We start from the raw sequence: 13,416 nt of genomic DNA on the forward strand, positions 1-13,416 counted from the left end.
AGCTCACAGCAACCTCAAACTCCTGGGATCAAGCAATCGTTGTGCCTCAGCCTCCTGAGTAGCTGGGACCACAGGCATGAGCCACCATGCCCGGCTAATTTTTCTATATATTTTTAGTTGGCCAATTAATTTCTATTTTTTAGTAGAGACGGGGTCTCACTCTCCCTCAGGCTGGTTTCGAACTCCTGATCTTGAGTGATCTGCCCTCCTCAGCCCCCCAGAGTGCTAGGATTATAGGCGTGAACCACTGCGCCCAGCCTCAATATTTTTTAATTGAAGCTCTCTGATATGCTGTCACAGGAATATGCCTCAAAAACTATGTATTTTCAAAATGTTCCTTTGTTTGGTGCTCCAGAAGTTTTCACTCCCTGGGGTGATGCACTTTAGTAATACTCATGATGAATGAGAGACATGCTTTTCTTGTGTCAAGTGGGAGAAGGATAATTATTAAAGGAAAAAGCAGATTCATTTTAGGCGAGAATAAGGAAATTTGGGGTCTTGAAAATGATTCACTTAAAATTATCCATAGCTCTATACCTCCTAGAAATTCTTCTGTATGACCAAGGGTATGTGTACCCCAGTTTGAAGACCATTGCTTTAGTCTACCCCCACATATTCATAGATAGGAAAACTAAAGCCCAGTGCAGTGGCCCAGCCAAGACTAGAACCTAAGTCTTCCAACTTGCGGACCAATAGGTTTTAACTCTACCAAACTGCCTTTTATTATGATCTTGGATAAATCTTTTCACTTCTTTGAGGCTTATTTTTCTCATCTGCAAAATGAGAGAGGTGGACTGAATGATCTCCATGCTGATACATTACATTTATTCCTCCAGACCTACCCTCCAACTTTCTCCACCCTGCTCTGGGCCACTAGAGGTGGATTTGTTTCAATCACATCAATGGGCTCCCTTGTCCTCTGGCTTCAGACTGGATGAAGTCAATGTAAGGCCCTGGCAGGAGCTTGGAAGGCAGAAAGGGATCATGTGGGTTGCTTGTGTCCTGCACCTGAAGGCCACAGATCCTGTCCGGTATTCTTTTCTTTCAGCTACCTTCTCTGGATTCTAGTAACTTCTCTCTCTTCTTTCCCATTTGGGCACAGGGGTAGTATCATTTTTCCAGATACTTGCATTCCAGGGGATCCACACTGAGTCCTCCCATCCACATCCTGCCCCATCATTTCCCTGTTGAGATTGCAGCAACTCAATATTCACAATTTCCTTAATCCCTTAAATGTTTTTGAAAAAAAAAGTTAGTGATGTCACTCTAAATATATTTTTAAAATATAGGCCCACTTAAACATCAAAGCAAGTAAAATTAAAAAATAACTTTAAGTGAAAAAGAGCTTTTTATGTTTTTAACTTTTTATTTTGAAAAATTTTAGTCATAGAGAAAAGTTGCAAAAATAGTACAGAGTTCTCATATACCCTTCACTCAGCTTCCTTCATTGTTAACATCTTACCTAACCCACAGTACAATGATCAAAACGAGGAAGTTAGTACTGATACAACACTATTAACTCTCTGCAGACCTCGTCCAGATTTCACCAGTTGTCCCACTAATGTCCTACCAGGTCTAAGATCCACTTGTCGTGTCTTCTTAGTCTTCTCCAATCTGTGACAGTTCCTCTTTTTTGTTCTTTCATTACCTTGACACTTTTAAAGGTACTGGTCTGTTATTTTGTAGAATATCTCTCAATTTATGTTCATTTGATGTTTTGTGGATACACTGTGATTATTCAACCACTTTCCTATGTATGGACATTTAGGTTTTTTCCAACATTTTGCAATCATAAAAAAAATGCAATTAACAACTTGGTACATATGCATTTCTTTATTGTTGGAGGTGTACTTAGGGTGGATTCCTGAAAATGGTATTCCTGGGTCAAAAGAAAGTTCATAAATTTGTATGTAATTTTATTAGCTATTAACAAATCAGCAAGGAACAATCTTTGTTCTCTTATGATAAATACAAAAATTAAGCTTATCCTAAAAGGATTTTCAGAAGCGAAGCCCAAGAGGTAGAAACAACCACTCAGTATTTTACCATGAGGGAATGGAAATTTGTATAAAATTTACCTTTTTCTTTTTTCTTCTTATAACAAGGTAATGCTATATCAAGGAAAGTGCCTTGTCAGCACTCAAACATACCTTAAGTTCCTAAAGGTAGAATTAAATGTTTTGGTAGGATGCCACAAGGTCTAGTAGAAGCTACGATCAATGAGTGTCCTTTATGCAACTTACTTATTTTTATTTTTATAGACTTAGGGGATACAAGGGCAGTTTTGCTACATGGATATAGTATATAGTGTGGAGTCTGGGTTTTGGTATACCCATCACCTGAATAGTGCACATTGTACCCAATAAGTATTTTTTCTCCCTCCCCCATTTTGAGTCTCCAGTGTCTATTATTCCACTCTGTCTGTCCTTGTGTACCCATTTTTTTAGCTCCCACTTATAAGTGAGAACATGTAGTACTTGATTTTTCCATTCCCGAGTTACTTCACTTAGAACGATGGTCTCCTGTTCTATCCAAGTTGCTGCAAAAGACATTACTTCGTTCCTTTTTATGGCTGAGTAGTATCCCATAGTATGTATACATTTATATATACACATATACATATATATCACATTTTCTTTATTCACTCATCTGTTGACAGACACTTAGGTTGAGTCCATATCTTTGCTATTGTGAATTATGCTTATGCAACTCATTTTTCTGTTTTAAATTTAATCTAATTACATACTGGTGAGGAAAACAGGATAAGGAAGAACATGAGTGATCCCCAAACTACCAGGGTATGAAGGGGGTGGTAAGGAGTAAAGAGAGGAAGTATGCTTAATTCCCAATTTACTTCCATTTTCTTCTCACGGAAATATTAAAATATATCAGAATGTGCTCTGACATACCACTTTAATAGTGGAACTGAGTATCTACACATCTCCTTTATACTGTTACTATGCTGTTGTAATTTAGTCACTAAAATTCCATTAAAGGACCTTTATAATTTATTCTCCACCAAGACTCATACCCCTAACCCAGAAGGGCATTAGAGGTCAAGAACCCTGAGGCACCTTATGAGCCACAGAATGATACCACCATCACCATCTTTCATCAAAGAACATGTACTGTGTTCATCCTTTCATCATGATTTACTGTTATCTTAAGGAGTGTGCAATGCATTTGTCACTCGCCATGTGAGTGCTTGGTCCAATGCCATAATGATACTATGGAGTAGACAACAGGAAGTGAGAGGAATCAATTTGCTTCTGCCTCTATCCATTCATATATTATATTGCTATTTAATGTGCTGTAGTCTCCAGTCTGAATCTCCTTGAGGTCAGTTAAAAAAAAAGAAGAAGGTAAGAAACAGTGTTTCAGAGGGATTAGGTGGAAAAGGCCACTCACAGCCCTACTCAAAGTTCCTGATTTAATTAGCTAAGGATGCATAAACTCAGAAAAGAGGTAACCACATAGGACACAGATAAAGCATTCCACAGCACACAGAGAATGCAAAGACAGTTCTCATGGGTCACTGATTAATATCTGTCTTTAGCTTTCCGGAATGCTGTAAAGCCCATACCTCTGCTGGAAAAATGTTGAATCTTTGAGTCTTTTTAAAAATCATTCAATAAAAACCATTTGTATGAAAAAGATGGGCTAAACATCTGAATAAAAATATATGTTTACTTATTCATTCCACAAATATTTATTGAGTGCTTATTAGATGCCAGATACTATACTGGGCATTGGCCACAAAGCAATTAACAAAATTTTAAAAAGGAATCTGTCTTCATGAAATTGACATTCATGAGAAATAGTGAAAGCCCTTCTGGGATCTTTTAAAATTTATTCATTCAATAAATATTTGTTAAATTAAGTGCTATTTGAGGCACTTTTTATCAGTGAACAAAACAGCTCCCTGCCCTCATGAAACTTCCGTTCTAGTGGGAAGCAATGGAAAATAAACACAAGTGTGTCAATTACATGATATACTCAAAGGAGATAAGTGGTGTGGATAGAAAGCAAAAACAGAGCCAGGTAAGGGGATCATTAGTGCCGTGGGAAGGAGATGTGCAGGGCAGTGTGTAGTTTTAAACAGGTGATGAGACTTGAATGAGGTGAGGGAGACGGTGCCTCAGGTATCTGGAGGAAGAACATTCCAGGCAGAAAGACTCACCATTACTAAGACTTTGAGCTGGGCATATGCCTGATGCATTCAAGGAAAGAAGGGAGACAAGTGTAGCTGGAGATGAGTCCACATGTGGGAGTGATATGAGGCCACAGAGGAAATGGGAGCAAGTCCTATAAGACCTTGCAGGCCATAGAAGGACTTAGGCTTTTACTCTGAGAGAAACAAGGAGGCATTTTGGGGCTTTGTGCAGAGGAGTGGCATGACTTACGTTACTTACCTTTTAATAAGATCATTCTGCCTGTGTGTTAGAGCAGACTGCAGGGAGCAAGTGCAGATGCAGGAAGGCCTGTGGGAAGCTGCTGAATAACCTAGGAGAACCACAAAGGTGGCTCTGAAGCAGTAGGGGCAGTGGAGACAGGGAGGTTAGTTGGGACAGTGAGATTACAGATTCTGAGTATATTTTGAAGGTGGAGCCAATGAGATTTGCTGAAATATTGGATTGTGGTGTGAGAGAAAGAGAGGAACTGAGGATGACTCCAACATTTTTGGCCTTTTGGGAGGAAGGAATGTTCATCAACTAAGATGGGAAAGGTTGCAGATGGAGCATGTTTGAAGGAAGAGATCAGAAGTTCAGTTTGGGGCATGTTGGGTTTGCGATGTTTATGGAAATATCAAATGTAAGTCTGGAGTTGGATGAAAAATCTGGGCTGGAGGTATAAAAGGCTGGAGGTATAAAAGTGGTGTCAAATCATATTTTTATTACATATGATTAAATATAAAAATGTGGGTTGTTATCTTAAACATAAAAAATCTCATGGAGCACAAACTGAAGATTTTCCTTTACCTTCTTACTTCAAACCCAGTATTCTCCCTAGTGGTAACCACAATTAAGGAGCTGTTATGTATTAAGAAACTAAAAAGATGTTCAAAGAAAACTCAAGACACCATATTAAAGAAGCAGAACCAACAATTTTCATTTCCACATGCATTTTACCACATAAGAAAAGGTGTTTTACAGTCATCTACATAGTTATGCATAACATTTTTCTATTTACCTATATTTTCCTTTACCCACACAGTAATATATTAATAGTTTCTACCACCTTCTACCATCATGGTGATAAAGTAACAGAATTTCAGTTGCTTGGAATAAACTATATACTTGGATTTGCATGTCTTTTTATGACATTAAACTTATTTTTAATTGTTTTAATTAGTTCTATATTGCAATTTTGTTTCTATAGTGATCTGAAATGTATTTAAGCTGAATGATATCATCCATTTAAGAAATGCCAAATAGAGTACAGGATACACTTTCAGCACCATAGTAATAATTCTCTAGACTCTAAGCTTTCATCTCTAAAATAGAACAAAGTTTCCATACCTTCCATTAGAAAAAGATAACCTTCAAAATTTGAGCTAATGCATTTCTGTTTTGTTGAGTTGGCAATTACTCTATGTAAGGAAAGTAATGATGACTCCTCAAATATCCAGTCTCTTAAGAGTTTAGAGCTTCAGCTGTAATAAAACTCAATAGCCTTTCTAGTCCAAGGAGTTGGCCATTTCTAGCCTGAAATCAAAGAGAAAAAATTAATTGAAGAGGTTTCCCACTCTCTTTGATTTTTGATTTTTGGCAGAGTTCTACATCCAATGACATAGAGCAGACACCTCCGTACACCTGGAGTGCCCCATGACTTATTCCAAGCAGCTGCTTGTTATGCAGCTGTTGTATCCATCGTGGCAACTAGTAAATAGAAAAAAAACTCTTTCTAATTTTCATGAGTTCTCAAGAAATTTATCATCCAACTGGACCAGTAAAAATTTACCTGCAGGAAAAAAAAAAATATTGTAAGTGGTTCTCAAACCAACTGAACCAACATATTCTGCTGTGGAGAAAAAAAAATAATTAATGACTGTTTTCTATGTTTTACTGTATGAATTTTTCTTGAACTTTTGGCACTGAATACTACCTTTTTCTTCTAGACAGATCTAGCACATATCAAAATGAGTGCCAGAAACAATTATTAACAGCAAAAGTGAGCACCAGCACATCATATTTAATTCAACAACTCGATGATTTTTTATGGGCCTGTGAGCTCCCACTTGTGATTTTTGCTGGTAAATTATTCCTATTTACAGGATCAAATAAAACATCAAAATTTCATGGCTCCCCAGTAAGAACAGTACACCTGAACAAATTTGAGAATCATGTTTTGTAGTGTTTGTTCTTCGTGAGCAAACAGGCTCAAAGGACCACAGAAGAGTCCTATCAGACCTCTCTTTCCTTCTCCTCTCATTCCCCACCTCTTCTGTTTCTCCTCCCTCCAGTGGTAATTTTCCTCTGTCCTCTCTGTCACCATCCTTCTTCTGCATTCCTCTCACCCACCATCCCAGTTCATGCCGGAACAACTGTAAAAACCTTCAAATGGATTCCCTTCCTACAATCCACCACACAGTCCATCACACACTCTTCTCATAGACTCACCTTTATGCAATAAAGATTTTTTTCAAACCCTTTTCCTGTTCAAAAACATTTAATGATTCCTTATTCCCCATTTAATGACGTCCAAAAGTCTTAGGTTCAGAGTCAAATCCTCCAAAATACAACAATGTCTTGTCTCTGGTTAATATTTGAATGCAAAGTTTTATCTGCACATGCCTATGTTCAACTAAACACTCAAAAGAAATTTGGCAAGAGATTTCCTACATCAATGGAGTGATAAATCAGGTTCAAATGAATGTGGGGATTTTTAAATAGCTGGTTCTCACCTAAGAAGTAGTAGTGGCTACCTAAACTTATTGCTGTTACTATTTTCTGTTTCCTTAGGAACAAAGGGTGATGTATCTTGACATCTATGGATGAATATTGGTATTCCCTTTGCTTTGAAATGATCACTTGTTCTTTTTTATGAATTGTTCTGTCACTGGAGGTCTACTGAAACCAAAGACAAATGTACTTATCTGAACTGTTGGAAATCAGCATAACTTGTTATTTGCTGTCAAGAGGAAATATGACTGGTATAGTTATTTCATAAAGCCCTGAAGTTGCTTAAGAATCTATTATATTGTTTGCTATTAATTATAGGAGTTAAAATATTTTCTACAAAAGTCTAGAAAGATAAATTTTATGCCAAATGATAACATCCCTCTAGTATGGCATGGTAGAGTACTACTTTATGTGCTTTATATGTTGTGTTCCTTTTTATTTTGTGATCATCATGTGTTACTCTTAGAAACTGGAAAAATGTTGTCTATTTTAAATAAGAAACTTTAAAGTTTCCTTGAAAAAGTCATATGAACAGTACACTTTGCAATTTCTTGTTTATTGTATATTTTGAAATTAGCTGTAGTGGCTTGTCTCCTCTAAAGAGTTCATTTCTACAGGGCTTCTTTCAGTGCCTGTTAGAAATAACCACCAGACTCGGAGCTCAACAATGGGAGTGTGTTCATTCAATCTAATCATTATTGACTAATTTACATTTAGAATCCTGCCACCATCCATTAATCATCATTCCCCACAGCAATCCAATGGGAGAGATGAACATAATTACCCCCATTTAAAAACAAGACTGGGCCGGGCATGGTGGCTCATGCCTGTAATCCTAGCACTCTGGGAGGCTGAGGCAGGCACATCACTCAAGGTCGGGAGTTTGAGACCAGCCTGAGCAGGAGGGAGACCCCATCTCTACTAAAATATAGAAAAAATTAGCCGGGCATGGTGGTGCATGCCTGTAGTCCCAGCTACTTGGGACTCTGAGGCAGAAGGATCACATGAGCCCAGGAGGTTAAGGTTGCTGTGAGCTAGCCTGACGCTATGGTACTCTAGCCCAGGCAACAGAGTGAGACTCTGTCTCAAAAATAAATAAATAAAATAAAAATAAATAAATAAACAAGACTGACCAATAATGCTTACAGTGTCCCCAGAGGTGGCAGATCTGGTTATACAGTCATGACTGCTGGAAATTATGCCATGTTTCAGGGCCACTACACTTCCAATAGAAGATGCAAGAGTGAAAAGTTTCCAAAATACCTCCAATGTTTCTATTTCATAAGCACTTGCATTTAGATTTGCTCACATGCAACATTGATCAGTTTTGCAAACCTTTATAAATGCAACATCAGGGCCAGGCGCGGTGGCTCATGCCTGTAATCCTAGCACGCTGGGAGGCCGAGTTGGGCGGATTGCTCAAGGTCAGGTCAGGAGTTCAAAACCAGCCTGAGCAAGAGTGAGACCCCGTCTCTACTATAAATAGAAAGAAATTAATTAGCCAACTAATATATATAGAAAAAATTAGCCAGGCATGGTGGCACATGCCTGTAGTCCCAGCTACTTGGGTGGCTGAGGCAGAAGGATTGCTTGATCCCAGGAGTTTGAGGTTGCTGAGAGCTAGGCTGACGCCATGGCATTCACTCTAGCCTGGACAACTAAGCGAGACTCTGTCTCAAAAAGAAAAAAAAAAAAAAATGCAACATCAAATCTATCTGACCATTTTTCACAGCAACCCAAATATAAGATGTGCAGCATTGTATAGATACTTTTAAATGTTCACAAATTCTCCCAAATGTACTAACAGAAGTATAGTAATGAGGCTGATCTCAAACATCAAATATATATTGAATATCCATTATTCCATAAGGCTGAAACTATGAGCAGGAGTGGGGGCAAGTAATTAAAGACACCTACAACTCTGGCTTTGCTCTAAGGTACTTATAGTTTTATAAAGCATATAAAATTTAAAAATACATTAGAAAACATATTTAACTATAAGTATCCTAAATTTTAGAATAAGCATTTTTTTCTTTATCTTTCCCCACAAAAACACACTTTTTCAGTAGTCATTTTCTTTAATGACTAAAGTAGGTGCAGTACTTGATGCACAAGTTACTTTAGAAGGTTGGAAAGGTCCCAGGAGCTGGCCCTGAAATTATTTATTCCATTATTTAAAGAATGCTGATGAACTCCCTCTTTTAAGAAGGAATATATGTAGGTCTAATCAACCTAAGAGAAAACATTTTTAATAATCTAAATTTTTTCCTAGCTGACCATGGAAGGATAACAAATGTAATCAATAAGTGCATTATCATTTTCCACTACACTAAGTCATCATATATCATAATTCTCTTTGCTCTTCTAAAACATAAACACACCAAAAAAATCCCCCCACACACATGCTTGTTACTTTGAATTGAAGAGCATTCTCAATACCTCTCAAACGAACAGAAATTCTGTTTGTATTCTTGTCTGCTACAGTTTATGGCTTTGTAAGAATTTATCCTTCATTTCAAACACAAAGAGTCTGTCCTAATTCCCTTTTTTTTTTCTTTTTTGGCTGGTGGAGCCTCCTCCTTGAAGTTTTTAGAACTCTTTAGGGGTAAATGGAAAATGGACTTTTCTTCCTTGATCCCAGGGTGGAGACAAAATAAATCTAATAGACTTAAACAGCCCAACATCCTTCATGTCACTGTCGACTTCTCATTCAAAGAGGTACTTTGGACGGCAGGTGGAGTTATAATTATAGATTAGAAAAAAGCAACATCAGCAGCTGTTGCTTCTGTTTGTTCCCGGCTGTAACTGTCATCAGTGGGCAAACTGGCATAAACAGGCCTCCACAAGTGGAAAAACATTTAACCCCTGTACTTGCCACGTTCTGGGTCCTCTCAGAAGCCAGAGAACAGAAAGAAAATCTACCCGTGCACGAGCGAAGGGTGAAACGGAGAGTGTAGCGCCGACCGGAAGGCACCTCTTCAGGGGGGAACCCGAAATTTGAAGATTCTCTTTCCTGTGGGAGACTCCAAACCAAATATATAGGTTAGTGCACAGAGTAAACCTATGCATTTTAATTCTGACCTCTACTCTAATACAGTTTAGTTGTCCTGAAAGAGTGAACTATTAAAGGAAAGAAAGGAAAGTTATTTGAGGACTGTTATTTAAAACTGCTATGCTCATGAGGACAAATTCTGAAATAGGCTTAATTTATAATGCACCTCTCCCAATTTTGGCTGTGTTCACATTAGACAAATAGACAAGGTAAAGATGGAAAAATGAAACCAGTTTTGTGGCATGAGTCCCATCCGTTTGTAATGTCACTTACTTATGCCAAAAGGCCCTGATTTCTTTATTAAAATCAGTGACGTTGAAAGCTAACTTTTTGATTTGTTTTTAAATGCTATAATGTAGTTCCAGAGTTTCATTTCCTTAGGGAAAATGGGCAAATTAGAGTTGGACTGTTTTCCCAGTGCTAAATAAAGACAATTTTCTTGTTTATGATAAAATGTGTGATGTAGGTTATTTTATATAAGAAATCTGCTATAGCATTTATTTTTTGTGTCCAGTACAATTCTACCTAAAAGCTCCATGATTTCAGTCTATATAGCTCTATAAGACTCTCAGATCTTTTGAAAAAAACAAAATTTCAAAGAAATCTCATTTTATCTGCATGTTAGCCAGTAGTTGAGCAGAATTTTCAAACAAAGATTAGCTTCAGGCTATCTCAAAACCTGAATGGTTAATGTCTTGGTGAAAACTGATGGAGTTCTCAAAACCTCACTGAAAAGGAGGCTTTGGGGCGCAGCGCGCTTCCTAACCACATCTGTGAAACAGATCCCAGTAGAGAGAGTCCCAAGTAATGACCTCATTTTGTTCAGCTCCAGACAGATAGTGAACCATCCCTAAGCATATTATTCGAGACTTTTCATCAGAAAAGTACATAAGAAAAGTGCACCTTTCTTATCACTGTGACCCAACTTTTTGGCTACCTTTTGAAGTGCATAGAGTGCTAACTATGCACTCGGAGCTCCACTAGAGAGACACCAACATCCACCTAAACCCACCAAAAGTAATCCATCAATTAAATTCCCACAGGGCCTTTCTTCTTTCTAATAGTATCTCCTGATTTCTAAGAAGAGAGCCAAAATGGTCCCTTAGGAAGTTTAAGGGTAAAATAAATACCTCTTTACATACTTTGGCAAATAGAGGCCCAAATAAAAAGTTTGGCCACTGCTTTTGAAAGCATCAGCTTATTAGCATATATTTTCTAAATCCTCCCATAGATTAAGAAAATATGTGGTGACATTATAATATATATCATATGACTGATTTATTAATTCAAATATTTATTGAACAATGGCCATATAATCTAAAAATAATACTTAGCAATTAAGGCAAGCTTAAAGTTTCTAATGGTACTCTTTCCAGAGACTCCTTTTCTCCTGTTTTCTGCTAAAAGGTCTAGCACTGAGATGATGGTTATCTGCAAGTTCCAAAGTATACAAACTGAGAAAGACATAAAAGGGATATATGGCTGACTGGTTTCTGACTTGAGTTTCCTTTTATATACAGATTTATGCCCTATCTTAAACATGACTTTTTACTTGTGTTTTGTCTTCTTGCTCTTCTAGAAAAAACTACCCAAGATGACTGTCACTTACTCCAGTAAAGTAGCAAATGCGACTTTTTTTGGATTTCATAGGTTACTCTTCAAGTGGAGAGGCAGCATCTACAAACTACTGTACAGGGAATTTATTGTTTTTGCTGTTCTTTACACAGCAATAAGTTTGGTGTACAGGTACTTTCCTTTGCATGTCTCCTTAAACAGCCATGAAATATCACGTAAGAATACAGTCTCAAAAATCTGAACCTTTTGGTTGCCACTGACTTATGTCACCTCCTCCTTTGCATGATCCTCTCTTTTGTCTTCTTTTCCTCAGGACAGGGTATTTTAACCCACACCTAACCATTTCTAGGATGTTCTATAGACATTATCAGTTTCAGGTGGCTCTCATTCCAGCCCCACATTAATTGATCATGATGAGGTTTAGCTGTGTTTCAAGAATGTTGCAACAGGCATCAATTGGAAGATGTAGACTTAGTTCCTGACTAGGGGATGATCTTGAATGGGCAAAGTCCACAGATAAATAATTACCTGTACTTCTCTCCACTATGTCATTTGCCGTTTGAACTTGTGATTTAACAGCTTGTACAACTACTACATATGTAATTAACATAGTTGAGAATGGTATATATCAGGTAACTTTCCTTCCTTCTGCCTGGAATGACAAGGTCATATCCAGGATGGTGCCTGCCATCCTTACCTGTACCTCAACTAAAGGAAAGACCTGAAGACTAATTTATTTTCTTTATATCTTCTGAGTTTGGGGCATGTGATGTTCACAAAGGGAGGTGCTTATACTTTATAACATCACAACATATGCCAATCAGATTGACAGGAAATTTTAGCAATATCAAGTCCAAAGAAAACTTTTACAACTAACAATTATAGTCAATAAAATTTTATCAGCATGATAATAGGGAAGCTTTAGGAGTTTTTTTATTAAAATTAAATGCATACATTTCTTCTCTAGAAGAAATTTAAAACAGAAAAACTAAAGGTTTTTGAGGCTGTATTTTCACCTTTTCTATGTACATCAGTTTGTTATTTTTCTTGTGCACATGGATGAACAAATTTGTGTATCACTGCTCTCACCTACATTCTTCCTTGCAGCAACAGGACCCCATTTGGAAAAGAAAGATTTTAACTTAGCTGGCTGATAATTATCAAAAGTAAAATAGGAAGAGCTAGTTTGCTATGCATCAAAACTACCATTCCAAACAAGTGTATATATTGGCATACATTTTGAGAAAATATTTTTAGAGGGAAAGTCTTATTTAAAAACCTCTAATAATTTTTCAGATATGCCATATGATATTATTTTTGACTATGTGTCACCTACGCCTTCAGAATATGAAATGGTGGAAGACATAACTGTGTTTCATGATAATTATCTCATTAGTTTATTTTTACTAATGTGAGTTTAGTGCTGCTACTGATGCTTAGAATAGAATATCCCTTTAGAACAGTTGCAATGTAGCCAGGAATGCTCCTTGGAGCCTCAACTTTTGCTCCAATGTCATACTTATACCCAACAAAATTGTATGTATATGTTTTTTCTGAAAACCAAAGAGTGCTTACATTTATTACAATAATGAGTAGTTCAAGTCCTCTTTCATTTTTTTAAACTCAACTGTAAAAGTTGTTAAAATAGATCTTTTAACAACTGTAAAAGTTGTTAAAATATATCTTAATCAAAAGTATACCAAGAACTATAGGAAGAATTTGTCAAGGAAGTCAACATACCTTTGGAAAAATACAGACATGGTTTCGGTCTCATGTCTACTAATGATCATATTTAAATTAATCCTATTACAATCAAATAATTATACTTCACAAAAGTCATAAGGCAGAACCAGAATTCATTACTTTGATTATACTTCTTTCTATTTT

General features: G+C 37.0%; 1 protein-coding gene across 2 annotated transcripts in view; it reads left to right on the forward strand.

The window, feature by feature from the left end:
- The first annotated feature begins 9,580 nt into the window (after positions 1–9,580).
- BEST3 (bestrophin 3) overlaps positions 9,581–13,416 on the forward strand; it is a 47,379-nt gene continuing 43,543 nt past the window's right edge. Inside the window, exons 1-2 of one of the 2 annotated variants that reach the window (XM_012788719.3) lie at positions 9,582–9,944; positions 11,534–11,700. In XM_012788719.3, the coding sequence (XP_012644173.2) occupies positions 11,549–11,700 (152 nt within the window). In that variant the 5' untranslated portion in view covers positions 9,582–9,944; positions 11,534–11,548. Of the gene's footprint in view, positions 11,701–13,416 lie in introns of both variants that reach the window. The other variant, XM_076007170.1, reaches the window with a different exon arrangement.

Source organism: Microcebus murinus, chromosome 10 (assembly GCF_040939455.1).
Source record: "Microcebus murinus isolate Inina chromosome 10, M.murinus_Inina_mat1.0, whole genome shotgun sequence".
In the NCBI taxonomy this organism is placed as follows: domain Eukaryota; kingdom Metazoa; phylum Chordata; class Mammalia; order Primates; family Cheirogaleidae; genus Microcebus; species Microcebus murinus.